Consider the following 26,789-nt stretch of genomic DNA (forward strand, 5'->3'; position numbering starts at 1 on the left):
TTTGAAATATAATTCATGTATTATTGTTATAATTGACTCTAATGAATACTGATAAACCAAATTTGACAATGAATAGTGCTGCGTTACTTTCCACAGTAAAACATATGGGGGGAAGGATTGATAAACAACATAATGAAGGGACTGTCGCTTCAAATGATAAAGTTGTCGTGCTTTATGGTCACAAATTCTGTTTAGGTCAAAGCGAGCTTCGCATTTGCTTGCATCAACCTTGTTGCCCATATAATTGAACTCACTAAAAGTTGCTAAAATTGGTTGAGAAAATAAAAACAAATAAAATAAAATGAGAGAAACTTTTCGATAAAGCTGATTTGGTATCTCAATATAATATTATGATGATATCTAAGCTCTTAAACTTCATTACATCAAAAAATATTTAATTTAAAAAAAAATTTTGACTCTTAGGATGCCAAGCCAATTTCTATCATTGTTAATATAAGTTTTCTCAAACAAAATAAACCAAACAAAAACCCATTTCTAAGTCAAAATATGATTCTTTGCTAATATGTTTTCCTAGTGATTTTATATTTAGGGATAGGCTCTAATGTGAATGACAGTAAATAAGTATAAATGAGGGTGTCGACATGGTGCAGATACGATGTCAATCCACGAAATCAAGATGTGTTGCAGCCATTTGATGATGTGTCAACACGTGTCCGCACCCGCATTCATGTTTATTTACTGTTTATCCGCATTAGAGCCTTACCCCTTATATTTATGTTTAAAATTAATTTAATATTTAAAGTTTTATAAACCCTAATTGTACTATCACAAAAACTTAAAATCGATGATACTATTTGGTTGATACTCATACATCTAAAAAATGTATGATTATTCTATACCCAAAACCTATTTATTTATTTATAGTTTTAGATCAAGAATTCATTCTATTTTAATGTTTCTTTTGATTTAGAAATTAAATATTAATCTTAGGGATTTAATTTAAAATTTAGGAATGAATTATAAGATGAATATAAGATTCTTTTTCTTCTATTTGGAAAAAGATGGGTGAGTAGAATAATAGTTAAGGGGAATGAAAAAAGTGTTTAGTAGGTGGGTATTTGAGTGGTATATGAGAGAGTATTGTAAGAATAATGAGAGGTAAGAATAATGTTTTTTTTTTTTTTTTTCAAATTTAATGATGTGTGTAAAAATAAAGTGAATGGAGAAATATGACAGATGTGAAAATATAAGCACTTTTTGATAAATTGTCTCATCATTGTGTTATAAGTTATAACGTCTATCGAATTTGCATTATTGTCTTATATCATACAGAGGTCTGTTCCTTTTCCTCTTAATGGATAACAGAAAAGTTTCATACCCACGGATTATATTATCACAATTGTATTGGGTTACTGAAAGAAAGATAATTGATGTTCATTCAATTATAAGCAAGCTCACAGTCACATGTAAACCTGCAAAGACATTTTTAGTATGGCAGCAGAACTTCCATATGTAAAAAAGAAATAGGATTAGCTCAAAACTTGTGTTCATTAAGCAGGCTAGCTTGAACAATAATACTAGAATCACCAAAACGTTTCCTAAATTTTGGTCACCAAATGATGTAGTGGTGAAAGGATAGTATCTTAATTATTAGAAAAAAATGAAGTTCGAAATGTGTTCAGATATGAACAAATGAAACATTTATCACATCAGTTGGGATCTAAAATTTGGAATTTGTTTGGGTCTCAAGCATTACTTGTGGTTGAATTCCTAAACCCATGCAGAAGAAAAACAAATAGTTCTGAGTTCATCAACAATTTCTTGTTGAAACCATTGCAGCAATTCAGATAATATCACCAAATAGCAGGACACAATCTTTTATGGAGTACAAGCACTTCATAAGATATGTAATAAACTACAAATTTATTATGATATATAGGATCAATACAGAAATGAAAAGCACACCCCTAACCCTTGAATTGGGAGAGTGGTAAGCCATTACAAACTTTCTCATGCATTTTTATGAGGAGGTTGTACACTAGTCACTACTGCATATATATACTGCAGTACTGCTATAATATTATGCAGCTAAGACATAGAAGAAGGTTAGAGACATCAATGCCCTTCTGAAGCACTATATGTGGTTTGAGCTATGAGGCTGCAGAGGCTGTGCTTCCTGTGTTGCCACCTTTCTATGGCGGCTCAGTCCTTTCCCAACTTTCGAAGCTACTCTAACCACCAAGTTGACAAGCGTGGACACCATCTTAACCTTGATCTGGCCTCTCTTTGGAGGAAGCCTAACCCTGTTTGTGTTTGAAGGCTTGGCTTGTGCAATAGATAGAGCCATTGCTTTGGACTGGAGTAATACAATAACAGAAAGAGCCTATGTTTTGTTTCCAAGTGAAAGAAAATAGGAATGAGACAGCTTTTATAGTGTTGATGTGGAACAGAGCAGAGTACTGAAGAGAGGCTGATAAGGCATGCACTCAAGTACTGTTTGATAGCTGAGAAAAACACATGCACGAGGAAGATGCACTACTTTTAAAGGTTGATTTTCAATCCCATTAATTATTTTAATATGAAGGTTTCAAAATCAACATAGAGATTGCTTCCAAGTAATCTGCATACTCAGTCAGTGAAAGGGATCTAACCACACTGTTCTATTCTATAATATAAGCTTAATTCCCAGGAGATGACATATTAAAAACTCACTGTTGGATGTCAACTAATGGAGTCATATAGTTCATCTTGAAACTTTCAATTGATAAGTTGGTTAAGCTGATAATTTTATTTTAATTGTGTTTAATAATGTGCACAATTTCAGCACTACATCCACACAAGTTGAAACTATTGGTAAAAGTAGAGCTATTACTACCATTTTTAAGCATATGGGTGATGGGTCCACTCCAAGATTAGAAAATCAAGCAAGGAAAGTAGTACAAGAAGATGAGGTAAAACTGTACTGATGGCCATGTCTGGCTAAAAGACTCAAAGCTAAGCAGTCAAAGTCCATGGTCGGCAAGACCTGGCAAGCACCAAAAATTCATGAACAAAACAATTAATAAATGGTCCAATTTCTTTTGTAATAAATCTCCATTGTCCCCTATGAAAAGGACTCAGAAAACCTTTATGGTGCAGAGAGCAGACCAAATCCAACAGATGTCCTCTTCTGGTGAAGGGAGCACAAAAAAGTGGAAAGGGAATAGGATCAAACCATATAATTGAGACCCAAAGTCACCATTTATGGAGAAGCATAGAGATCTATCATGTACTATAAGGAGTTAAGGACAAGTACGACACTGAGTTTGCATAGGCTACACATTTGATGGCAAACTTGGTGATGCTGCTGGGCTTTTCTCTTTTGAGCTGAACCTTGAGACATAATTATTAAGTAAGGCAGAGCTTGTGCTCATCACTATGCTAACATGGGTTCCTCTGCATCTCAAGGCTAACTGTCACATCTTTCTTGTCAGCATCTCCAGCAGTTGGGGCATATATAGCAGTGGGTTATAACCTGTAATTCTACAAGCACACGTGTTTGTTACTTTGTCTGTATGTTTTCTTTTCTTTTCATTTGGCTGTAAAGACCAATCACTAGAAGGGACATTAGAGGCTTATAGTTCAACAGAATCAGCCCTTAAGAAGAAGAAAATGCATATTTGGGGAAAGGGCATTCCTTGTAAACAAACTAAGATCTTCAGAACTTGACCTCAATTCCTTCCAATAATGAATGACATACAGAGTTTCTGTGATCCAATGCCCTACTCAACTAAATACATAGTACACTGGCCAAGAAAGAGGAATGCATGGGCCTTTCATTCAACAGTATTTGAACTGAAGACTTTGGGGGGAAAAAAACTTCAAAGCTCCAGCTACTCTTAAGAAGACATTCCCAAGAAAAATGAAAGTAACATAAAGAATCAAGCCCAAGCATTGCTTGTATTAATCACACTGTAATTGGGCATATCAACGACAATCTGATTCTTAATCAATATCAAAATAAAAGAATGTTTTGCATAAATGTAAAATTATGTTTGGGATGGATAGAAGTCAACAACAGCTGAAGAAATAAGTAACTGCATTCAGAATTCCTTCCCCTTGAGCCATTTCCTCATAAACACCATCAATATATTTACAACAACATGATCAGCCCTGTTTGCTTGGAGTACAGAAATCACTTAACTGGTGCAAGAATGGTGTAGATCAAAAGGAAGGTGACAATTACAATGGCTCCTGCTAGAGTGAACCTTGGACTAGTCCATAACTTGAGGTTGGACCTCTCTGTCCTCTTGATGGGATCAACCTCCTCAGAAAGTGGGTAATTGGAAGGCCTAGGATTCCAGCTCACATACTTGTTTGGTGAGAACTGTGAGAAGAAACTCTTCTTATTCTTCTTCTTATTTCCTTGCTTCCTCATGCTTTTCCAGGCCTTGTCCCAATCTGTTGAGAATTTGTCACCTGAGGTACAATGTGGACCAACATTAATGAATATGAACCATAGTGAACAATTTATGATCGGTAGCAGCTAATTAATTAAGTTAATTAACCATGATATATCACCCCTAATATTGGGGCAAATTAAGCAAAAATTCTAGAATGGGACGGTCGTATATGTCATCTCTCTCTCACAACAACCCATCGTGTGTTGCTCGTGTAATTAGGTACTGATTGTGAGAGAGAGAGAGAGCGCCCATTGAAACTTTCTCCAAATTAAACCCTCCTTTACACTTTGTAAACATTGGTAATTAGTAATTAAGATATAAATCTCTCTACCATCACCATGTATTCTTTGTTTTAAAATTTGGCGCGTAGATCCCATGCAACTCGCTATACGTGAATGAAACCTCTAACATGAGATCATGACTATTATAACCTTGATTAGAGGATTTATGGCGGCGGCTTTAACCGCAGCAATTTTTGAAATCAAAGACAAATTGTTAAATTTTGTCGGGAAAACCATAACAATTAGAAGCATATACATCATACATGAAGCTCAAACACTAATCATTTTCATTAAAATAAAAATTCATAACACTAAAAAATAAAATAAATAGTTGTAAAAACTAAAAAGAAATCAATTAGCTGTAGGAAGCAGAAAATACTAGTTTATAATTACCATTGGTGTCACCGTTTTGTTGGGGTTCTTGAGAGTCCCTCCTCGAACAGAAAGGTTTCAAGCTTGATGAGGATGATGATGATGATTTATGCTTTGGACTGGTCCAGAAAGTGTGAGAAAATATGCTTCCTATTCGAGCTTGAACATCCATTTGAATCCCAAACCAAGATTATTCCAGTATTGTAATCCAGTACTACTGCGTTTGCTACCTCTCATCATGGCCAAGAGTCCAACACTCTGTTTGGTTACGAACCAAGGTGGAGTCCGTACGTCTTATCGCACTCGGACATTGCCAGCCTCTTATTCTCCCACGAGCTCTCTCAGTTCCACACGTGCCACAATTTTACTAAATAAGAGCATTATTCATCCCAATGGGTATAAACCAATAATAATTTTACACTTGTCAATTTTCTAAACAAATTCACCAACCAACTATTTATTTTTTTTTTTTCACTTTTCTATTATTCAGGCCAAAAAAATATGGAAATAAGAAAATATGGGTGACCTGCATGGCTGCATCCCCTCTACATCCCTCCCCCACCTGCCACTACTGCCGAGGCCCCACTCGAAGATTCTCTGGCTAAGACCAAAACCAATCTCTTCACCTCTCTCCCCTCTACAGTCACGTGTCAACTATTTGAATGTGACTGGTTCACATTTCTCTCATAGAGTATTTCTTGATTTAGGGTTGTTATTTATTTGGTCGGTTGTTGTGTAAGCCTTGAAATCTTTTTTTTCCTACAAAAAAAATATATATATATATATGGTAAGAGTTATTTGACATAGTGATGGCAAATGAGTTGGGCAATTGCCCCCTTCTTACCAAAAACAAACAAAAATATTATTTTCACTAAAATAAGAAAAAAAATATTGTGATGGTCATGTGCTTGTGACTCATCCAAAAGAGCTTGCAAATGTAAACTAGTAATGGAATGAACAAATCGGGTACAACTATTTCTATTTCTTGATATTGAAGTGTGCTTGAGGAGACAAACCATCGTCCACCAATCAAAACAAACACGTGTAAAAAAGTTGTAGAGGTTGTTGCAGACAAGACTCCAATCCTCCATCAGCATTCAGCAGAGAGACAGCAGCATCATCGAAGTCGCACAGGATTACCTCTCTAGGCGAGGAAGCCAAATACGCGGGACGATTTTAATCAATAAATCGGCGTAGTGGTCCTAGTGGAAGACTTCCTACTTCCAAGTGGTCAAACAATTGCGCGGCCTCAATTCACTTACACGCAGAGAGCCCAGCGCGCCACAGCCTTCTCTTTTTTTTTTTTTTTTGGGCTCTCTTTCTTTCACATTCATTCATTCTGTCTATGCCAGCCTTCCAAAGCCACTACATGAACTCAATGGAAACATCGTCAGCAGCAACGCCCTCCTCAGATGGGTCGGGCGGGTCGGGCAAGAAGGTCCGAAAGCCTTACACCATCACCAAGTCCAGAGAAAGCTGGACCGAAGAAGAGCACGACAAGTTCCTCGAAGCTCTGCAACTGTCAGTCACTTTTTTTTCTTTTCTCTTTTCTCTGTGTTTTTTTTTTTTTGCTTACTTTCTATTCTCTTACAAGCTGATAGCAAAATATTTGTTGGGTTTGTTTGATATCTGTGGTTTTGATTGCTTGTTGGGTTTAATAGCTGTTTTGTGTAGTTATTTTGTGGTATAGTTTCACTTTTTATTTTGTTTTTGTCTTTGTATTTTTCATTTGGAATTTGCCAATTTATGACTTTGATATTCTGCTGCTCCAGTTTAGTTACTAGTGGTGATTATCTCTGAGAAAATTGAGTGATGTAATGGGAAAAGTGTGGGGAAATTTTATGGCTTATAAGTTATAACAGAACATCCATTGAATACCAGTTTTGAAGTTTTGTGAAATTTTCAGGTTTGACCGTGACTGGAAGAAAATTGAAGATTTTGTGGGTTCTAAAACAGTTATTCAGGTTTGAAGCAAGTAATTCTACTTTGTGGGTTGAAATTAGTTTGAATTTTGGGGACTATTGTTTGCTTAAGAACTGCGTTTTGCAGATTCGAAGTCATGCCCAGAAGTACTTCTTGAAAGTTCAAAAGAATGGGACAACAGCACATGTGCCTCCTCCACGGCCAAAGCGCAAGGCTGCTCATCCTTACCCGCAAAAGGCCTCCAAAAATGGTTTTCCCACGTTAAAGATAGTGGCATTGTGTCTTTCTAAAGCTTAAAACTTAATTGTTGTCATCCTTAATTGTTCAATCTCGGATTGGCAGTTTTATTTCCGTTGCAAGCATCGATTGCTTACCCTTCTTCAGTTAATCCCATTGCATCTGGCTATTCTCCGTGGGATGAAACTTCCATTTTGATAAATTCTGCACCAGACCAAATTGTGTTGTCACATGAAGAATTTAATCATCTTCAAGGAACTGAAGGCATGCATACTCTCTCTTTTGTATTTTGCTTTGCTAGATATACTTGGGGTAGAATAGTTTTGTTGAAAACTTTCCAGCACTTATTATGGGGTATGGTGTTACTGATTCAGCTGGTACTGGATCAAAGGGGGTAGCGAGGATTGGTAAATGCAGTCATAGCGGCATTGGAAGCTCAAGTAGAACGCTACTAAGTTCTCATATACCAAATCAAGGTAAACAAGCTCCTGCGCTTCATGGTAATCCTCAGACCATAATTGCTGACTATATCTGTCATTGACTTGAACTTCTAGAAAATTTCTGGTGGACTATCTTTCATATATATATATATATATATAATATTTCATATGTTGCAGGTATTCCTGATTTTGCTGAAGTTTATAGCTTCATTGGGAGTGTTTTTGATCCAGACACAATGGGCCATGCTCAGAAACTCAAGGAAATGGATCCCATCAATTTCGAAACTGTGAGTTGGATTAAACTATTTTCACTTTCAGTGATTTATTCTTGCAAGTTTTAAAATCTATAATGCTTGAAATTGTGTAAGATTTGCCTGTCTAGCATTTTTACAGAGAAAAGTTTATTGTCATCAGATAGAGCAAAAGACCCTGTATAATGGTGGTTTTTGGCCAATAAATAAATAGCGAGGGGAGGTGTGCCTATAATAATTATTATAATTGTGCGAGGTGATGTGACTGTAATTGTAATTGGTTATTTCTGCAGGTTTTGTTGTTGATGAGAAACCTCAGCATGAACTTGTCTAGTCCAGACTTTGAGCCAATTGTAAGTATTACTATTTCTTGTTGTTATAATTGTAATTTTCATTTGAGCAAGTTATATGTTTCTATTGTTTCTCATTGAGGCTATGCTTATTCTCATCAATCCCCAATCCCCTTCTAGATTTCGGTAACAAAAACAATGTGGTTTTGATATATTGCCTTTTTCATAAAAGTGGCACATATGACTTGCAATGTTTAGTTGTTTACATGAGTTACTTGTTTTTTGGGTTGCTAAAGGATTTTCTGTTCTAGCATAATAAAGCTACATTTTTTTATTTTTTGCTTACATGTTTTACAATGTCAAGCAGTATTAAAAATAAATACTGCTAGGCTTTGTGGATAAATCATACATGCTGACTTAGAGAAAAATGATAAGTGTAAAATATAGAGGATAGTAAATGCTCTAATTATATGTTTAAATTATTTTTTAGGTGGACTGTTTCTTTTTGAGATAACAATTCAAAATCTTGAGACTTAATGAAAAATGCAATATGGAAGTAAAGGCCTAGCAACATTCTCTCTTCATTCTCCCTGATGTCCTGACTTCTCATTTAATTTGACATCACCATACAAATATATTTCTTTTTTATAAAATTTGTGACATTCTCTAATGTTGACTGGTTAGTCATGTTGTTTGGTTTAGAGGAAGGTCCTGGTCAATATGAAAACAGTTACTGCAGGAATTGTTGCCGAAGCTCAGATTAATGATTCGTCATGCTGAACTTCTTAGTACTTAAAGTTAACTGGTATGTGCTTTCCATTTCTTATATCATCTACCAATGTACCCTCGCTTATGTTTCCTCCTCTTATCTTTTTCTTCCCCCCTTCTCATTTTTGGCCATTTTTACCTTGTGAGTGTTTGTCTTCACAACAACTTGGTGACATTTTACTTGAAATTTCTGTCATTTACTAGGTATAGTCTTGGAGCAAAAGTGTAATAGTTCCAGAACAGCTGGCCAAATCTGATCTTAGGGATGTGGTTTTGCAGCCACAGCCCAGGAGAGCATTAGAGGATGCTGAATGGAAGAAATATTCCTATCAATTTTCAAGCTGTACAAGGATCTAATGTCTGATGGCCTCAATGGATAGTTATTGATATTGTGATTTTATTCTACTGGCCCTCCTGACGAGTATGTATATCTTGTAAGATCTGTTTAGTGGTAGTTTTATCTTTGTTTGCGAAAACCATTTTCAGTTTGCAGCCTCTGTACCACCGAAGAAGTGTGTAACTACGAGAGTTTGAATTCTTAGACAACGAAAAACTACAAGAATTTGAATAAAGGTGAAAATTGCTTGCCACATGGTGTAGTTACTTCTTGCACTTCATACCATTGTCACTTTAACATGAATAACATAACATTGACAGTTCGATATTGTTTTTAAGTTATGAAACCTGGAAAAAAATATATTTATCAAATTGTTAACAAGGTTTTGGTGGAGCAACCAAAATATGTGTATGCATACTTGTGTGAACTGTTATATATTCGAGTTAATTACACATACACCCTGAGGTTTATTGTCTTTTCACACACCCTCTGGAGTTTTAAAAATTACACATACATTTCCTGAGATTTTAAAACTATTGCATATAACCTCTTACGAGAGAAAAAAATAAATAAATAAATAAAATATTTATATTAAGGTTGGATCTTACATCTTGAGTAATCTTATTAGGTTATTTAACCTCTTAGCATGCCTTTTTGTATAACTTATCATTTTTGTCTCACTATAGGGGGTTATATGCAACAATTTTAAAACTTCAGGGAGTGTATGTGAAAAGACGATAAACCTCATGGGGTGTAAGTGTAATTAACTCTATATATTCACACTATTCTGATTTCTTAGAAAAGCAACAGGATAAACACTAATACTTAAACTCCTCCTTTGATGATTCATGGTTGTGATGAACTGGTTGAAAATGTTAACTAGCTTTGGTATGCCTAGCTTCTGCTACTACTGCTTGACGTTTTTGCTATTGCATTATTTACTACTATTCTGATCTCCCTACTTTGCTTCCTTTGATGATTTCATCACCATGCAATTTATCTTCCAAATCTAACACTGGTCTCCTCCAATATCTCATCGTCTTAAATATTCCAAAAAATTATTTACACATACGCGCAATGCCTTCTATCGTGGCAATACTGATATAATGATATGCTTATACAAAAAAATCTCAAAATGAAATATCATATTATTAAAATGGTTAATTAGGAAATAAAATTCTGAACATTTAATGCGATGAAATTTTTTTTTTCCCCTTTTTCTGGCTGGTTAATGTAATGAAATTTGAAATATGATTTGAAACAATTTAAAGACAATGTCGGTCCCAAGTTACAATACATGGTGATGACAGAAGAAGAAGCAATTCATTACATGATTTTTTTTTTTTTTTTAAATAAGAGAGGAGAGAACTCGAAATTGTTGTTGTGACTTGTGAGGTATGAGTGAAAGTAAAACTCTCACAAACTAGAGCATTTACCTATGCATATCATTATTCCAACTTCTCTCTACTCAAAAATAAAAAATAATTGGTCAAAATTCCTATTCAAAAATTAAAAAATTGTACGAATTTCACGAATTCACTATTCGTTTGAGTAAGGCCCGAATATATACACTATATATAATAAGGCGAAATATTATTTGATATATGTTTATTTATTTTTTAGAATGTATTTGATATTTTTTTTAAATTACCAATTTAATAATAAAAAGTATAAAATATATTTTAAAAGAACATTACACAGAACTGAATATACTGAAATTAACTCTTTATTTTATTTCATTTGCAAAATTGCAAGTAATGTTCAAAATAAAAAAGAAAAAGAAATGCAAAATAAAATGTTGGTCCGACCTGTAAACCCTACCTAAACATTTCAGGTATAAAAAGGAACGCAAAACTGTTGTTGTTGGACCCTAAACCCTAGAATCGCATATCCCCTCACTCTCCCCCAGCAGTCTCTGAAATGGCCGCTGCAGCTCGTCCACTGGTCAGTGTTCAGTGCTTGGACGGCGACATGGCCACCGACCAGGCCCAAACGCTGCCCTTACCCGACGTGATGAAGTCTTCGATCCGACCCGACATCGTGACCTTCGTCCACTCCAACATCTCCAAGAACAGCCGCCAGCCCTACGCCGTCTCCAAGAAGGCCGGCCACCAGACCTCCGCCGAGTCCTGGGGCACTGGCCGCGCCGTTTCGCGTATCCCACGTGTCCCCGGCGGCGGGACCCACCGCGCAGGTCAAGGTGCCTTCGGCAACATGTGCCGCGGCGGTCGCATGTTCGCTCCCACCAAGATCTGGCGCCGCTGGCACCGCAAGATCAACGTCAACCAGAAGCGGTACGCCGTCGTTTCGGCGATTGCTGCTTCCGCTGTTCCCTCTCTGGTTTTGGCTCGTGGGCATAAAATCGAGTCTGTTCCCGAACTGCCCCTGGTGGTCGGTGACTCGGCCGAGAGCGTTGAGAAGACTTCCGCGGCGATTAAGCTGCTGAAGCAGATTGGCGCGTACGCCGACGCTGAGAAGGCCAAGGACAGCCACTCGATTCGGCCCGGTAAGGGTAAGATGAGGAACCGCCGCTACATCAACCGAAAGGGGCCTCTCATTGTGTATGGAAATGAGGGGGCAAAGCTCGTCAAGGCCTTCCGGAACATTCCGGGCGTCGACATTGTCAATGTGGAGAGGCTCAATTTGCTCAAGCTCGCTCCAGGTGGCCATCTCGGGCGGTTCGTGATCTGGACCAAATCGGCTTTTGAGAAGCTCGACTCCATTTACGGGTCGTTCGAGAAGCCCTCGGAGAAGAAGAAGGGTTACGTGCTGCCCAGGGCTAAGATGGTCAATGCTGACTTGGCGAGGATCATCAACTCCGATGAGGTTCAGTCCGTTGTTAGGCCGATCAAGAAAGTGGTGAAGAGGGCGCCATTGAAGAAGAACCCGCTCAAGAACCTCAACACTCTGTTGAAGCTCAACCCGTACGCCAAGACTGCCAGGAGGATGGCGCTGTTGGCTGAGGCGGAGCGTGTCAAGGCCAAGAAGGAGAAGCTGGACAAGAAGAGAAAACCCATTTCCAAGGTAATCAGACCCACTTCGTTTATATGTTTTTTGTTTTTGTTTTGCTTTTGATGCTGAGTTAGGTGATGGGTTTAATTTGTAATGTAGTGTTTTTGGTTTTAGAGGATATTGGTAGAGATTGGTTTCAGTATAGAGCACACGATGATTGTTTTGAACCTGTGACTAGATGGCCTGCTTGTATTAATTACTACATGATGAACAACTTGAGTTTGTATCTAATTATATACAAAATGAACTAATGTTAACATATCAGTTTATGTTGTTTATCATGTACTTACATAGTTATATTTCATATGCTATACATGTGTTTGTATTTAGTTTATGTATTTTTATTAGAGAAAATTCTATTATCTATTTATTTTAATGTTTATAACAACACTTCAATCACTATCATTTGCAAAGCAAGTCCTAGAAAGACTTTGAAAATCTTACTCATAAAGTTCTGTTTAGTAAATTTTTCTTGCCAGACGATATTCCTTACAATTCTTTTGGTAATTGAAAACATTCACTATAGTGATACATTGTTATTACATTTTGCTAACTTTTGCTATTTCTTGATTTAGATTTTTTATACTGATGTTAGGAAATGTTTAATTCCTTTATGTAATACTGCTTTTCATGAAAATATCATGCTCAATTTTGTTTGAGTTTTTCTATTTTTCTTTGACATCTTTTTGTGTACTTTGTTACAAGATCTTGGGCATATGTGATAATGTGTTTGTTGATCGTTTTTTAATGCAGGAGGAAGCTTCAACCATTAAGGCAGCTGGAAAGGCTTGGTATCAAACTATGATCTCTGATAGTGATTACACAGAGTTTGAGAACTTTACAAAGTGGCTAGGTGTGTCACAGTGATTTAGTTTATTGCTTTAAGAATCAAAGACATTGTTCTGTTAGTCTAATTTGTTGTGGTGTTTATCTGCGTCTTTTGTTACTTTGAGTCATGGATAAGAGGTTGCAGGAAAATGAGTGTAATGAGTTTTCCTCCTACTTTTTGTCCTATGGAAGTGTTTTTATAAATTGGTACTGGAATTATATTACTAGCTTAGTTTGTCAATTTAATTTCATGACAATGTTAGATACTTTGGTTTGCAATATAGGAGTATTTTGTTTGGCTTCCTTTAATTTTATGTGCTTCTATGGTGGCTGCTGGTGCGTTGGTTTTGTTATTTTTCTCATGGGATTCTGATGATAAAGTGTTATTATAAATTTATACTTGATTTTTATTATTTTTGTTTGGTTGAACACATTTTTTTTTCTTTTCACAATGTCCATTTATTATGGTAGGTAATAATGACACACTAAAGTGTCCCTCAAATCCTTGATAACCAATATTAAGCAAAATTAAGTTTAACAATATTCTTAATGGCCAATCGTTTGGAACTGCCTTAAATGGAGCACTCAAATCCTTTGACTGGACTTCTTGTGAGTGATAAAATTCCTCCACTCGTTCCTCTGAAAATAGAAAACCAAAGAATTCTAGATGGTCAAGTCAGAGCCTGTAAACCCAAGCGTGAGTTTCAACTAGAATCAGTTTCAAGCCATTTACAAAGTTGAAGAAAACTACGAAAGTAAATCCCAACTTGATTTCATTTAGAACCAATTACTGTTTTGGACTTGTTTCTAGTTTGTATTGCAATGCCTAACAAAATCAGTTTCAGAAGCGCACAATGCGTTCGCTCACAAACAAAACTCACACTCTCTTGGGCATTTTGAATGCCAATTCCTACCAGCAACAATTCAACCCAATATAAAGAGGCACAAACCCAATTTCTCTTTGCTTTACTCTAGCACACCAAAGAGAGACAATGGCGGGCTGCTGTGAATTCCTCCGTTTTGTAGTGTTTGTGGTGAAAAGCCGGTGGTTCAGCTTTTTTGCTTCACTCATCACGATAGGCTGTTCTGGTTCCTATTATGGAAACTATTCTATGGGTATTGTCACTTTTGGTTACGAAAAATCAACCCTTAAATTGTTGGATTCTTTTCAAAGTTTTGGGTCATCCTATGGTGGCATTTTCGCTGGCCTAATTGCCGAGGTTACACCTACATGGTTCGTTCTCTTCCTTGGTTCAGCCATGCACTTGTTTGGCTACCTCATTTTATGGTTAGGTCTTACTGGAAAGATTGTCCAGCCAGCAATCTGGCTTATGTGTGCCTACGTTGGCATTGGAGCAAGCTCTATACACTTCATAAGCACAGCAACAATTGTGACATGTGTGAAAAACTTCCCAGAAAGCCGTGGCATTGTCATTGGTATTCTCAAAGGGTATCATGGGATGACTGGGGGTATCATGACCCAACTATGGCTTGCATTCTACGGCAATGACAAGAAGTCTATGATTCTTTTCAGTGGGTGGTTCCCAGCAGCCATTGCAGTGATGTTTGTGTACTCAATCCGACCCATCAAGATTGAAAACCAAGAAAATGAGCTCAAAGTGTTTTTCCAGTTTCTCTACGCATCAATTGCTTTTGCCTTGCTTTTCATGGTTATAAATGTCACTCAGAAATACATTCATTTCTCCCAAGGAACCCAAGAAGTGATAGCCACTGCTATTTGTGTTCTGCTTCTGTTTCCTTTGTTCGTTATCATAAGAAAGGAATTGGTGCGCTACAAGCTCAAGCAACGCCCTCCTCATCCTCTGAGTTGCATTGAAACAACACAAAAACTGTCATCAAAACCTGAAAAATCATCTGGCTCATCCTCTCCTTGTTCCGCACCCAAAACACCATCATCTTTCTTCTCCAACTTTTTCAACAAACCACCGATTGGAGAAGACCACACCATTCTACAAGCGCTCTTGAGCATCGAGATGTTGATTCTTTTCGTCCTAACGCTCTTCGTGCTTGGCTCCAGCTGGGCTGCAAGGGACAACCTAGGCCAAATCGGCGAGTCATTAGGCTACAAACCCCAAACCATCAACACCTTTGTGTCACTCAAAAACATATGGAACTTTTTAGGCAGAGTCTTTGCAGGGTTCATCTCAGAAACCCTCCTCATGAGATACAAAGTCCCTCGGCCCCAAATGATCACAATGATGCTCCTCTTTAACACCATTGCACACCTCCTCATTGCTTTTCCCATGCCTGGTTCTCTCTACATTGCCTCGGTCATCATCGGGTTCACTTTCGGGGCTCAGATGTCATTGACTCAAACAATCATATCCGAAATCTTCGGCTTGAGGTACTTCTCGACCCTCTTCAATTGTGCCCAATTGGCGAGTCCTGCTGGCTCCTATTTGTTCGGCGTTAAGGTGGCTGGGATGCTATACGACAGTGCGGTTAACAAGGAACTTGCAAGGCTCGGTCAGAAGAGGATCGAAGGCCAGGATCTCAACTGCATTGGACCGCATTGCTTTCGGATCGTCTTTACAATTTTGGCTACAGTCACATTGTTTTCAGCTCTCGTGTCCTTTATTTTGGTGAAGAGGACGCAGCAATTCTACAAAGGTGACGTATACCAGAAGCTTAGAGAGAATGCAGAGAAAACCAAAGCTGTACAGAGATATAAATGACTTCATTGAGATCATATGTACGTTAATGGAGGGAATTCAAGTGATCATATGGATACGTAGAGTGTGGTACACATTCTGATTGATAGAGAGGTTTTGAATCGTTATGTTTGTAAATTTGGAAAAATTACTGTATGTAACCATAACACCGTCACGTGATTACCTAATCCATGTGTTATAATAAGGGTGGACGACGAGTTTATAAATTTAGGATATAAAATTTTAGATATTAATAATTGTATAATTTTAATAGATTTGTTATACTAGCTATGTAGTGTTACAATTACACAATAATCTCTTGTAAATTTAATATCCATACATATATGGTTGCCAATTCTTTAACAGCTTAAGATTTTTGGGTTCAAAAATTATATAACTTATCATTAAAAATTTAAAACCTTAGTTTGGATAAGAATTGGCAAATTGGGTATAGCCGTATAGGGGAAGATTCAAACTCTAGCCTTGGGTATAGAGGTAAATGTTTTTAACCACTAGAGTTACAAGTCCATGGTCCTTGAACTTTTACCCGAGTATCACTTTGATTCTCTAACTTATTTATTGGTTCCCCTATAGTTCTCCAACTTTTGTCCGTGTGTCACTTTAATCCACTCTATTAATTCCATCTATTTTTCTATCTCTTTTAATCATGTGTCCTTTTTAATAACATCCTCTACTTCTTTTTCTTCACTTCTTTGTTAGTTTGAAAGTGTAGGATGAGGCTACATGTATATTTTTTCTATGTGTAAAATGAGACTGTACCTGAGGAAGAAGAAGTCGGTTCAATATACTTTCTTGGCTTTTTTCCTAGCAGTTTAAGCATTTTGAAGTTCAGTGATTACCTAACATAATTCTCTCATGTTGACCTCAAATTTGTAGTTGGTAATCCTATTTGAACCTCTATTATCTTCTCATGTGGACCTCAAATTGATACAAGGAGTTAGGCCCCCGAACTATTGTTGGTTAATTAAGTTACAATGTTATCCTTTATTAAATTTTTAATTCCTTAGCAGTTTAGTCATATCAAACTGCAATTAATCGATCCCACAATGTTAGGTGTAGACTGTGTAGTATACCTATTTCCAGCCCATGATACATCATTGTTCTTTGAAAGTTTAAACTGTATAAAATGTATGAAATCGTTGATAACAGTCCGTGCCAAGCTTTCCTACTTGGAAGTTGGAATGTATTTCTTTTATGAGTTTTCTCTACAGTACAACTCGTGGGCTCTGAATGAGGATTTACTTGGCCCATTTAATTAATGGGCCCACCTACTTTGACCACTGGCGAATTTGAGTACTTGAAGACGTGTACGGGTACTGTTCATGCGACGTGAATATGCATACAGTATTACAAATATGTTGAGGAACGCGGAATACAATATGAATTGCATTTCTATGTCACACTGTATGTTGTAATATAGAGAGAAAATTGAAGAGTTAAAGTGTATATTATTCCATTTAGGTTAACTCCTATTTGGCTATTTATACTAATTACAAGAATAGTAGAAAAAGTAATGTCCCATAATCAAGCAAGCAATCGTATAAAATTAGAGACAATTACATAATATTGCTCTAATCACTAACATGATTAAAGAGTGTTCATTATATTTACAACATTGTAAACTATATTAATATTAATAGATGTGGTCCAAATAGTTTCGTAAGTGAACAACCATGTGTCATTTTTTTTTTTAAACATCCTGTTGATGCTTAAAATTGACTCAACTTAGGCCTTCCACTATGCTGCCGGATTGTGTGACCCAAAACCCATTTTGGGCCACAAATGGGTCACACCCTAACACTATGGGCCGGAAAATGTGACCCAAAAGAGGGTGTAACCCAAAGTGTAACCCAAAAGAGGGTTTCAGTGTGACCCATTTTGTGGTGTGACCCAAATCCACTTTATCAGCCCACATGAAGAGAGAGAAACCGGAGCTGGGTGAAGAGAGAGGTGGGCCCCGCGCCTGTTGCTGCTGACGCAAGTGTCGGCTGCTGCTGCTGACGCACGTGACGCCTGGCTTCCTCGGTTGCAGCGCATGGCTTCCTCGGCGCTTGACGCGTGGCTGGCTGGTTGACTCACCAACGGTCCAGATGAGATGACCGTTGGTGATCAACGGCTGCTGCGTTTTGCCTTTTTTTTTTTTTTTTTTTTTTTTTTTTAAGATGGGCCGGAAATGGATCAAAGGCGAGATTAATGGACCGTTGATAATCAACGGTCCAGATCGGCCATATCTTTTTTTTTTTTAACAAATATTTAATAAATCATTTAAAATAGATATAATATCCAAAAAATTGCCAAAAAATTTCAAAAAAATTTAAAAAATTCCCCAAACCCTCCAACAGCTATATTTTCAAATGGGTCTATATATATCACACAACACTCATATGGTTTCATCACAATTTAGAACCATGTCCGACCGGTGCCGCTCCATCATCATTACCTGAGATGAATGTTCGTCGGAATTTGTTTAGGGACCGAAATGTCAACGAATCCCTAAAAACTAATTTGATTGAGCACATCTGGATCCGAGAGGGGAACCCACCACTTGCCCCAACATATTGACCGAATAAGAAGTTCGATTTATTTTCTGTCATGTCGAATGCAGTTGTTGTTGTTGTTTTTTCTTTAAATCCTCGTATTGTTCTTGTTTTTTCTTTTAGTAATCATGTTATACTTGTTTTTCCTTTAAATCATCGTGTTGTTTTTCTTGTTTGTGGTTGTTGAAGTCCCGATGTTGTAAGGCTTATGTTGTCTAATTTATGAAATTTTCTTATTTTAAATATATTCAATATTGACCTTATTTTAAAGATCTCATTAAAATAAGATCACTAGAATCATTTTTATTATACTTTAAATTTAAAATTATCAATTAAATATCACTTAATCAATATTAGGCATATTTTAAAATTGTATAAAACACTGTGACCCAAAATGGGTCACAGCACCATAAATGTGAGAATTGGGTCACAGCACTATTTGTGACCCAAAATGGGTTTTGGGTCACAAAAAATGGATTTACCATAGTGGAAGGCCTTAGAAAGATAGTAAAATCACACAAACACAACCAAATTTATAATCCAAAATTTTCGGGCTACATTTGCATTGGTTGTTGGTTTTCACTGCGACAGAGAAAGTGTTAAATTTCACATATTGAGATTTGTAAAAAGAAAATAAAGAGTGGATGATGGAATGGGTATATAGTGAAGGGTTTTAAAGCCTTTGGGGTAAGGATTCCTTTTATAGAGAAATAAGGAGCCCTCCCTTTTACATTTGGGCCAACGTATTAGTCCCACACACAATCACATCTAAGTAAAATTTAGTGTTTTTTTTAGGTTAGTGTTTGATTAACTCTAATCTGTCATTTTATAGGCAGCAACCAAAGGAAAAGGAAAAGAGAAAGCAAACAAAGCCTAATTGAGCTAGCTACCTTAAAAGGTAGCCAAGTCGGCCAACATTTCATATCTTATTCTGATGCTTCCAAGTCCCAAGTCCCAACCAAAAAAATTACTAAGTCATAAATTATAGATATTCGACCAAAAAAAGTCATAAATTATAGATCATATTCTTTATGGAATAGATATGTGGAGGGGTATGTGTCATCCAAATGAAAGGGTGGGTGTGGGGGCAATACTAACCAGGGAAAGGTCTAGTCACCCACCTATGTATGAGATATGACATGCACACAGCCTACACAGCCTACACAGCCTACACAGCTACACAACCCCATTACTCCACTAGCCTGACTGATTGAACCCTCCTCTCAGCCCCTCTCAGCCCACTATGCCACCCTCAAAATTTTCACCCCAAAGAAAAATACGACAGTCACTCTTATAATAGAAGGTAATCCGAAATTTTAAGAAAATTAAAGTTGAGAGTGTATCTGACCAAAAAAATAAATAATAGAGGGTAATGACTTAATGTTAGGGCCTTTTCCCAACTGCTAATTTGTATTATAGAAGTTAGAAAAAACCCCAATGAGAATTCAGACATTTTTGTTTGGCCAGGGAAAGAGAATTCAGACATTAACTGTACAAATTAACACTCTAATCACAGTGGTAAATCATCATTAAAAATAGAATAATCCAAGTGTTGTTCTAGAAGGCTAGAAGAAGAGGCAAAAAAGAAAAAGAAAAGGAGAGAATAGCATAGGATTATAGGAATAGAGCTTAATAGGATGGGGTACTAGGAGAGGCCTGACCTGACCTTTAATTATTATTATTATTTTATTATTTTTGGTGAGGACCTGTCCTCCTTAATCTTTGTTCTTTGCTCCATCACCAAGCAGGCAAGCAGTCAAGCACCAAATCTCTCTCTCTCTCTAACAACTTTATTAATTTCTCTCTCTCACAGGCAGTCACAGCGGGGTGGTGTGCTGTGTGCATGAAATGAAAGTCCCACTCCCACATAAAGCCGACCTCAGTCTCACTATGATTCCTCTACGCCGGCGATTCTTCAACTTCAACTTCAACCTCTCTTCTTCTGCCACCCTCTCCCTCTCTCTCATTCATTACATCAAACACGTACAAAACGAAGCTCAATGAAGCTCTCCCACTCTCATTTTCTTCACCACCACACAACCCACAAAAACCGCTGCTAATTTCAACCCCATTGCTCTCAATTCACGTACTAAACCACCCACCAACCCAATGTTGGATCTCAACCTCTCCGTCCTCTGCTCCAATTCCACCAACATGGAAAGCTCTGGAAGCTTCAGCTCCGCCGACGACAACGACTCCTCTTCCACTCTCAACTTCCTCACCCCAAACGACGTCGTCCTCGCCGCCGCCGACAACTACGATGGCCCCCGGACCATCCAGCTCTTCCCGCTCGCCGACCAATCCGTACGCTCTTCCTCTTCGTCATCCACGAGGCAGTGGCTGGGGCTCTCCTCCAGTTACGGTGGTGCTCCTCCTGCGGCTGCGGAGCAGAGGATCGTGCCCCAGCAGCACCAAGTCAAGAAGAGCCGGCGAGGACCCAGGTCCCGGAGCTCGCAGTATCGGGGCGTTACGTTCTATCGAAGAACTGGAAGATGGGAATCGCATATTTGGTTAGTGTTTGGTTGCGGTGATAGTGATCCAGTACTCTGTTTGGAAACTTGGATTGTCTTTTCATTTGAGCTCTCATTCTTTTTTTCGTGCAGGGATTGCGGGAAACAGGTGTACTTGGGTAAGTAAAACGAAAATCCACCACATAATCGCTTTTTTTTTTTTTACCCTTTTTTCTTTTGTGCTTATTATTTGATTTTTCTGCTTTTAATTCTACTTTATTAGGAGGATTCGACACTGCCCATGCTGCAGCTCGGTAAGAACTAAGAATCTGAGTGTGTAATATAAATGGTAATAATAGTTTTTTAGTGTTTGATTTGGGTTTTTTCTCTTTCTTTTTTTTTTTTTTTGGGTATTTGGTGAAATGATTTTATAGGGCGTATGATCGAGCTGCGATCAAGTTCCGTGGAACTGAGGCTGATATTAATTTCATTGTTAGTGATTATGATGAAGATATTAAGCAGGTCAGTTTTAGATTATGATTTTATGTATGTGCTGTGGAGCTTTTTACAGTGCTGGGATTGTTTTTGTTTTATTTCGTTTGTGGGGTTGATTTAGATATTGTAATGCAGATGAGTAATTTTACAAAGGAAGAGTTTGTTCATATCCTGCGTCGCCAGAGCACTGGTTTCTCAAGAGGAAGCTCAAAATACAGGGGAGTCACACTGCACAAATGTGGCCGCTGGGAAGCTCGTATGGGACAGTTTCTGGGAAAAAAGTGAGAAACCCTTTCTCTTTTGCTATTATTGTTTCATTTTTCGATTAGTCACTTGATTTTTGAATATGAGTTTTTAGTATTCTTTCGTGTGGTCGTCTAAATAATTATGATAAGTGAACAAGGGAACAAAGAATTTTGTTCAGCAAGGACCACATAAATTATTGTAACTTGGTTTTTGTGAATTTTTGGATGAGTTGAGAAATTGGTTTTCATTGGGTATGGTATTTCATTGCTTGCCTGCAGGTATATGTACCTTGGCCTATTTGATAGCGAGATTGAAGCTGCAAGGTCTTTACGATAATAAATAGGCACCATTTTACCCGATGTCTAAATTTTGAGATCTTATTGACCATTGGATTGCATTTAAGTCGGTTTAGTGTTGTTCTTTTGAAATCAGGGCATATGACAAGGCTGCCATCAAATGCAATGGAAGAGAAGCGGTCACCAACTTTGAGCCAAGCTCTTATGATGGGGAGATAATGTCTGAGGCCAACAATGGAGGTATTTTTGTTAGAGAATCCATTTTATATGATGTTTTTATGTAATCTGTTGCTAATTCAGTTGAGCTAAACACTTCTCGAGCCTTTTGTTTCTATCAAGTATCAAATATCTATAACCCTTTTAATACAGGCAGTGACCAAAGTCTTGATCTGAACTTGGGAATTGCTCCCCCTTTGGTTTCTGAATTCCAAAAGGAGAACATCAATTTAAGCAGCTTTCCTTTGCAGCTAGGCTGCGATAACATTCCTATTCACATGAGAGCAAGGGTAATCTTCGGATCAACTTTGAAAACCCCTCTCAGCTCAATTCCTATCTTCCATTGCACTTCACAACTTGAGTAATTAAGCTTGTCGCTTTAAAGCACTTTGTTGTTCTCTTTACAGAATGAGAACTCTGCTTCAGCAACTTTGAGGGCTCAACTATCTCATGGCTCAATGGTGGCGTCTGAGGCACCTCCTATAATGAGCAGCGTGAATTCCAGTTTCTTTCCCATACATATGGTAATTTGCATTCAGTCCTAGCCATTATAATAACTTTTTATAAGAAGCTCTTAAAACCTTAATTTTCTGCCTTCAGTATTTCTTGTTGACCTTTGCAATATATTCATTTGATCATGTACATGCACTTAAGTTCTTGTGTTAAAACGTGTTAGAAGTTAGAACGTCTGTGAAAAGTTACTATTTGGGTTTATATATCTTTCTATTGTTAGAAAATACATCACCTTGTGATAGCTGGTATGCCCTGGGCGGGTTCAGGCTTCCTAATGTGACCAAATTTTCACTTTAGGAGGCCCTTGTAATTCCATTCCTTGTGTGCAAAGAGGAATTATCACCTCTTAACCATCAATCACTGAGAATTCTAGTTTTCCTGCTTTAGCTAACAACTTTAATTGTCTTTGCTGTTTCAGGAAAGAGCAACAGAGAAGAGTATGGATGCTAACTCCTTCCCTAATTGGGCATGGCAAATCCAAGGCCATAATGGTGGAGCAACTCCAGTGCCACTCTTCTCTGCTGCAGCATCATCAGGATTCCCTTCTTCAACAACCACTTCATCATCAGCTGCTGTCACTCAACTTCATTTCCCAAATACGACAATTCTCCACCACCATTTTTCACCATCAATCACCAACAACATACCCCATTTTTATTGCAGGAGCTGAAAACCAGTACCAGGTAGGATATAACCACTATACGGTAATATTAAGTATAGAATGTAGTCTCCGTGGGCAGGCGGGGGGGTTAACTAGGAAAGACAGGAAGATTAGTAATGGAATTTGTTTTCTTTCATCATGTAAAGCTCCTATGACACTTAAGCATCTGAGTATGCTGGCATGGAAAAATTCAGGTAGTTTTGCCTTCTTGTGGTCACATTCTTTTACGTGGCCCTCCTTTGATGTGCTGATTTGGCATTGGCAAGGTTCACTTTAAAATGTTGTTTTAATTGGTGGTGTCTTTGTACTTTAACATGCATGGTATCCTATTTCTGATTGTCAGATCGCTAATTTGGGCATAAATCTTGTGATTATTTAATGAATTAGGTACAGAATGACAGTCCCACCTTCTCTAAGCTAAGTAACCTATCCTAGGGTTAAAAAAATTGAACTTGGACCTCTTTTTAAGTTTTTAAATAAGAGGTATGGCCTTCAATTGAGTATTATCTTGATTAGAAAACTGCATTATTCTTTGGATGGTAACACTGAAAATAAATTAATTAATTAATTATTGGGTTTTCATATTCCTGGTTAATGGTAGGAATTTTGAGATTATTTAGATTTTAATATGTGCATAATAATTATATATGAGAAGTAAATTGGTATTATCATATACGTGATAAATTATCACATAAATTAATATGATATTATAATTACATATAAAAATTTTAAAATTAAAGCCTTCTTTTGTTTCCATTAAAGATTTTAACCCTTTTATTAAAACTTTAGAAATCTAAATCATTTAATATTGTTCGAAGTACTCAACCTCGAGCATTACTTAGGGAGTATGAATATTATTTGAGGGTTAGATATATAAATACTTTTTAAATCTAAAGGCTAAAAGTCTTTTTTTTTTTTTTTTTGTCGGTCTTTAAATTGAAAAAACTTTAACTAATTTTCCAAACTTGTCAAAAGTTTCCCATTGAATTGTGGCTTGTTCTTCTATTGTTAACCGGGCGCCACGTGGACAAGTGGGGGTCTCCTCTGGTTCCATATCTTTGCTAAAATAATAAGTATCCGGATTCCTCGGCTTTGGCTTTGATCTGTGCAGTACATCTACACTGCAAAACATGAAAGAGAGAGAGAGGGTCCTACGGTCCTACCAACTGTAATGTGTATATATATTAAAGTATTTATTATGAGCAGCATGAAAAGCCTGTTGTACTTTTTACCTCTCAAGTCTCAAGGGTAAAACCATTCATGACTCCACCAGCCTTTTCATACCCCCATTATATCTCCCTTTTTCATATTTTTAATTATTTTTATTATTCTACAAAAAATATTATTGTTTTATTACTTCTTAGAAACTTAACAATATTATTAGGGTCATTTCATGTAAAAAAGTGAGGAACAAGTTTATCCCTGAGCCCCCATATGAATTGTACACAAAATCAAACAACCCAAATGTTTTGTTTATTCATGTTATATTGTCAAAGTTACTATTCTAAATTATTTACTTAATAATGTCTTTGGTATAAGCTTAAATGATAAGTGGGCTAATAGATTAAGAATATGTTAAGTCTAGTGTTCAATACTTTCCAATGTAACCCAAAAATTAGTTGTTTAAAAATAGAAACTAACTTTCATTCAAATTTTATAAGTTTTAACAAAATCTTAATTATTATAATATATGCTAAAGCATTTCACAATATTTGGTGTGTCTAATATTATTGGGACAATAGTTAGTGACTCTAGTAATATTTGTTGGGGAATGTTATCCATCTTGATCTTCTATTTTATTATTCTTATTATATAATATATTTTTATTATCGGAGCTGTTCATTTTTTAGATAATTATTTGAAGATTATTTTTGTAAAAAATTAATTAAATTGACAATCATTTGATCATATAATTATTATCAAATAAACAAACGTTGAATCAAATTATTACTAAAATTATCTATTTATTTGATTACAATTACATAACTAAACGATTTTTGATTTAATTAATTTTTTGAATATATGATCTTCATAATTAAATATAAAAAATGAATAATTTTAATCATAAATTTACACTATAAAATTAAAATAATAAAAAATAAGATCGGCAAAGATTGTTTACAAAATATTTTATGTATTTTCAGGACCATCTTCCTTTACTCACCTGTGTCTCTGTGTCTATGTATTTTCACAATCTGTGTCTTCACTCTTTTTCTTTTGCAGTTTGCTGTACGTACAAACTTGAAGGGCTACGAGGCTGTCAGCATGTCACCTATGACTGACTGGTGCTGTGGGTCCGGTGTTGGTACAATAGCTGATGGGAGCTTTATTTTGCAGTACTCACAGAGCTCGTGATTTGATGTGTAGTACTGTGCATTACATTTTATAATATGTATGCTGTTTCCACGTTGGGTTTTCAACCAAACTTTTTCAATACTATTTACACCAACTCAACTCACCTGACTCCATTTTGTCTTTCATTTTTCGAATGCTTCACTCATTTGTCACTATTATTTCTATATATGCTTTTCTGCTCCATCTCCTTTAAATCTTCACCCCCGACGTTTTTGTTCTTATCCAATTAGCCATTAAATCTTCATTATATGTATGATTTTAAATAAATGAATAGTTATAATTAATTACGGAATCATATACTGAAATGAGGACGTACGTACGTACACACTTTTTACATCCTCTCTTCATCGTTCCTTCATAAAGTGAAACTAGCTGGATCACCCTAGCTAGCTAGCTAGCTTCTTTGGGGAATTTTCTTCAAAATGACACACTGTACGTATATTCACACGCCTACTGGCTACTGCGCGTGGAAGTGATATATCTCTCTCTCTCAAAAAAACAAAACACGTACAATGCTTGTCTGGAATGCATTACTACTACTACTACTATTACTAGTTTACTGCAAGTACGTACATATATAGGTCAATTCATTAAAACAGCAAGCAATACCATGAATGATATTGAAAGAGCTGAGGGTAAATGCAGTCTTTACTAGTCTCAATTATCTGGCAGAAGATGACTATAATTATGACTACGGATAGTTTGAGAAAAACTTGCATATATAACAGGTGTATACACTATATTCTCACAACACCTCTTCATATATTAGTCAAAATACATACACGAAGTCACAGTGGGTAAAACCTGGGTTCGTAGGTTTCCTTTCACCACAATACACACTATACAACACATGCATGCATGCAGCTAGAGATAGATACGTATTCATATATGTACCTTTCGGATGGAACGAACTGTATGTCCTCGAACCTTCAGTGGAAGATGATAAGATTGATGCATACACTAGTCATAATCAAAATTCAAAGCAAGCTAGCCTCGGCCTCCTACCTACCTAGCTACCTATGCTACCATTCTAATTTTCACTGTATAGCTAGCTATCACCTTTTTAAGGCAAAACCAAGTTTCAATACCTTCAACCTAGCTAGGGTTTAGCTGTCTGTCGACTATGCGTCGCATGAGCTCAGTTGTTCTAAGCCTATATAGCTAGCTACCCAATTCGGTTGGGCT

The 26,789-nt window shown here is 36.8% G+C and overlaps 5 protein-coding genes across 7 annotated transcripts; 4 read left to right on the forward strand and 1 right to left on the reverse strand.

The window, feature by feature from the left end:
* Positions 1-4,022: 4,022 nt before the first annotated feature.
* LOC147281750 (2,3-bisphosphoglycerate-independent phosphoglycerate mutase) lies at positions 4,023-5,357 on the reverse strand. The gene is made up of 2 exons (XM_086246381.1): positions 5,078-5,357; positions 4,023-4,419 (listed from the first exon to the last, which is right to left on the reverse strand). The coding sequence occupies exons 1-2, from the start codon at positions 5,226-5,228 to the stop codon at positions 4,136-4,138; spliced, it is 435 nt and encodes a 144-aa protein (XP_086102507.1). The 5' UTR covers positions 5,229-5,357; the 3' UTR covers positions 4,023-4,135.
* Positions 5,358-6,386: 1,029 nt separating this feature from the next.
* On the forward strand, positions 6,387-9,555 carry LOC147281751 (protein REVEILLE 8-like). Of its 2 annotated transcripts, none has more exons than XR_015122806.1 (9): positions 6,387-6,577; positions 6,963-7,020; positions 7,106-7,229; positions 7,322-7,480; positions 7,591-7,692; positions 7,834-7,943; positions 8,201-8,260; positions 8,882-9,002; positions 9,170-9,555. XR_015122806.1 is itself a non-coding variant. In XM_086246380.1 (9 exons), the coding sequence occupies exons 1-8, from the start codon at positions 6,402-6,404 to the stop codon at positions 8,975-8,977; spliced, it is 867 nt and encodes a 288-aa protein (XP_086102506.1). In that variant the 5' UTR covers positions 6,387-6,401; the 3' UTR covers positions 8,978-9,002; positions 9,170-9,555. The 2 variants fall into 2 exon arrangements, 1 of the variants encoding a protein (XP_086102506.1); XM_086246380.1 differs by having other exon boundaries at positions 8,900-9,002.
* A 1,592-nt stretch (positions 9,556-11,147) lies between these two features.
* On the forward strand, positions 11,148-13,552 carry LOC147281752 (large ribosomal subunit protein uL4-like). The gene is made up of 2 exons (XM_086246816.1): positions 11,148-12,326; positions 13,068-13,552. Exons 1-2 carry the CDS (start codon positions 11,223-11,225, stop codon positions 13,179-13,181), a joined length of 1,218 nt encoding a protein of 405 aa, XP_086102942.1. The 5' UTR covers positions 11,148-11,222; the 3' UTR covers positions 13,182-13,552.
* A 582-nt stretch (positions 13,553-14,134) lies between these two features.
* On the forward strand, positions 14,135-15,838 carry LOC147281753 (protein NUCLEAR FUSION DEFECTIVE 4-like). Its single transcript, XM_086248135.1, has one exon. The coding sequence runs from the start codon at positions 14,135-14,137 to the stop codon at positions 15,836-15,838; it is 1,704 nt and encodes a 567-aa protein (XP_086104261.1).
* Positions 15,839-20,234: 4,396 nt separating this feature from the next.
* On the forward strand, positions 20,235-23,347 carry LOC147281754 (APETALA2-like protein 1). 2 transcript variants are annotated; one of them, XM_086246330.1, is made up of 10 exons: positions 20,235-20,882; positions 20,976-21,001; positions 21,106-21,136; positions 21,257-21,344; positions 21,453-21,598; positions 21,842-21,886; positions 21,996-22,099; positions 22,229-22,365; positions 22,483-22,599; positions 23,007-23,347. In XM_086246330.1, exons 1-10 carry the CDS (start codon positions 20,482-20,484, stop codon positions 23,256-23,258), a joined length of 1,347 nt encoding a protein of 448 aa, XP_086102456.1. In that variant the 5' UTR covers positions 20,235-20,481; the 3' UTR covers positions 23,259-23,347. The 2 variants fall into 2 exon arrangements, with proteins under 2 accessions (XP_086102456.1, XP_086102457.1); XM_086246331.1 differs by lacking the exon at positions 21,842-21,886.
* The last annotated feature ends 3,442 nt before the right edge of the window (positions 23,348-26,789 follow it).

Source organism: Dryas octopetala, chromosome 6 (genome assembly GCF_963921425.1).
Source record: "Dryas octopetala chromosome 6, drDryOcto1.1, whole genome shotgun sequence".
NCBI classification, from domain to species: Eukaryota; Viridiplantae; Streptophyta; class Magnoliopsida; order Rosales; family Rosaceae; genus Dryas; species Dryas octopetala.

Bases quoted from the DNA above. Each gene is read 5' to 3' on its own strand.
- LOC147281750 (XM_086246381.1), bottom strand. From the start codon at position 5,228: ATGGATGTTCAAGCTCGAATAGGAAGCATATTTTCTCACACTTTCTGG. The intron at 4,420-5,077 runs GTAATTATAAAC...ATTGTACCTCAG, and splicing joins ACAAAACGGTGACACCAATG to GTGACAAATTCTCAACAGAT.
- LOC147281751 (XM_086246380.1), top strand. From the start codon at position 6,402: ATGCCAGCCTTCCAAAGCCACTACATGAACTCAATGGAAACATCGTCA. The intron at 7,693-7,833 runs GTAAACAAGCTC...CATATGTTGCAG, and splicing joins TTCTCATATACCAAATCAAG to GTATTCCTGATTTTGCTGAA. The intron at 8,261-8,899 runs GTAAGTATTACT...TGTTTGGTTTAG, and splicing joins GTCCAGACTTTGAGCCAATT to AGGAAGGTCCTGGTCAATAT.
- LOC147281752 (XM_086246816.1), top strand. From the start codon at position 11,223: ATGGCCGCTGCAGCTCGTCCACTGGTCAGTGTTCAGTGCTTGGACGGC. The intron at 12,327-13,067 runs GTAATCAGACCC...TTTTTAATGCAG, and splicing joins AGAGAAAACCCATTTCCAAG to GAGGAAGCTTCAACCATTAA.
- LOC147281753 (XM_086248135.1), top strand. From the start codon at position 14,135: ATGGCGGGCTGCTGTGAATTCCTCCGTTTTGTAGTGTTTGTGGTGAAA.
- LOC147281754 (XM_086246330.1), top strand. From the start codon at position 20,482: ATGTTGGATCTCAACCTCTCCGTCCTCTGCTCCAATTCCACCAACATG. The intron at 20,883-20,975 runs GTTAGTGTTTGG...TTTTTCGTGCAG, and splicing joins AGATGGGAATCGCATATTTG to GGATTGCGGGAAACAGGTGT. The intron at 21,345-21,452 runs GTCAGTTTTAGA...ATTGTAATGCAG, and splicing joins ATGATGAAGATATTAAGCAG to ATGAGTAATTTTACAAAGGA.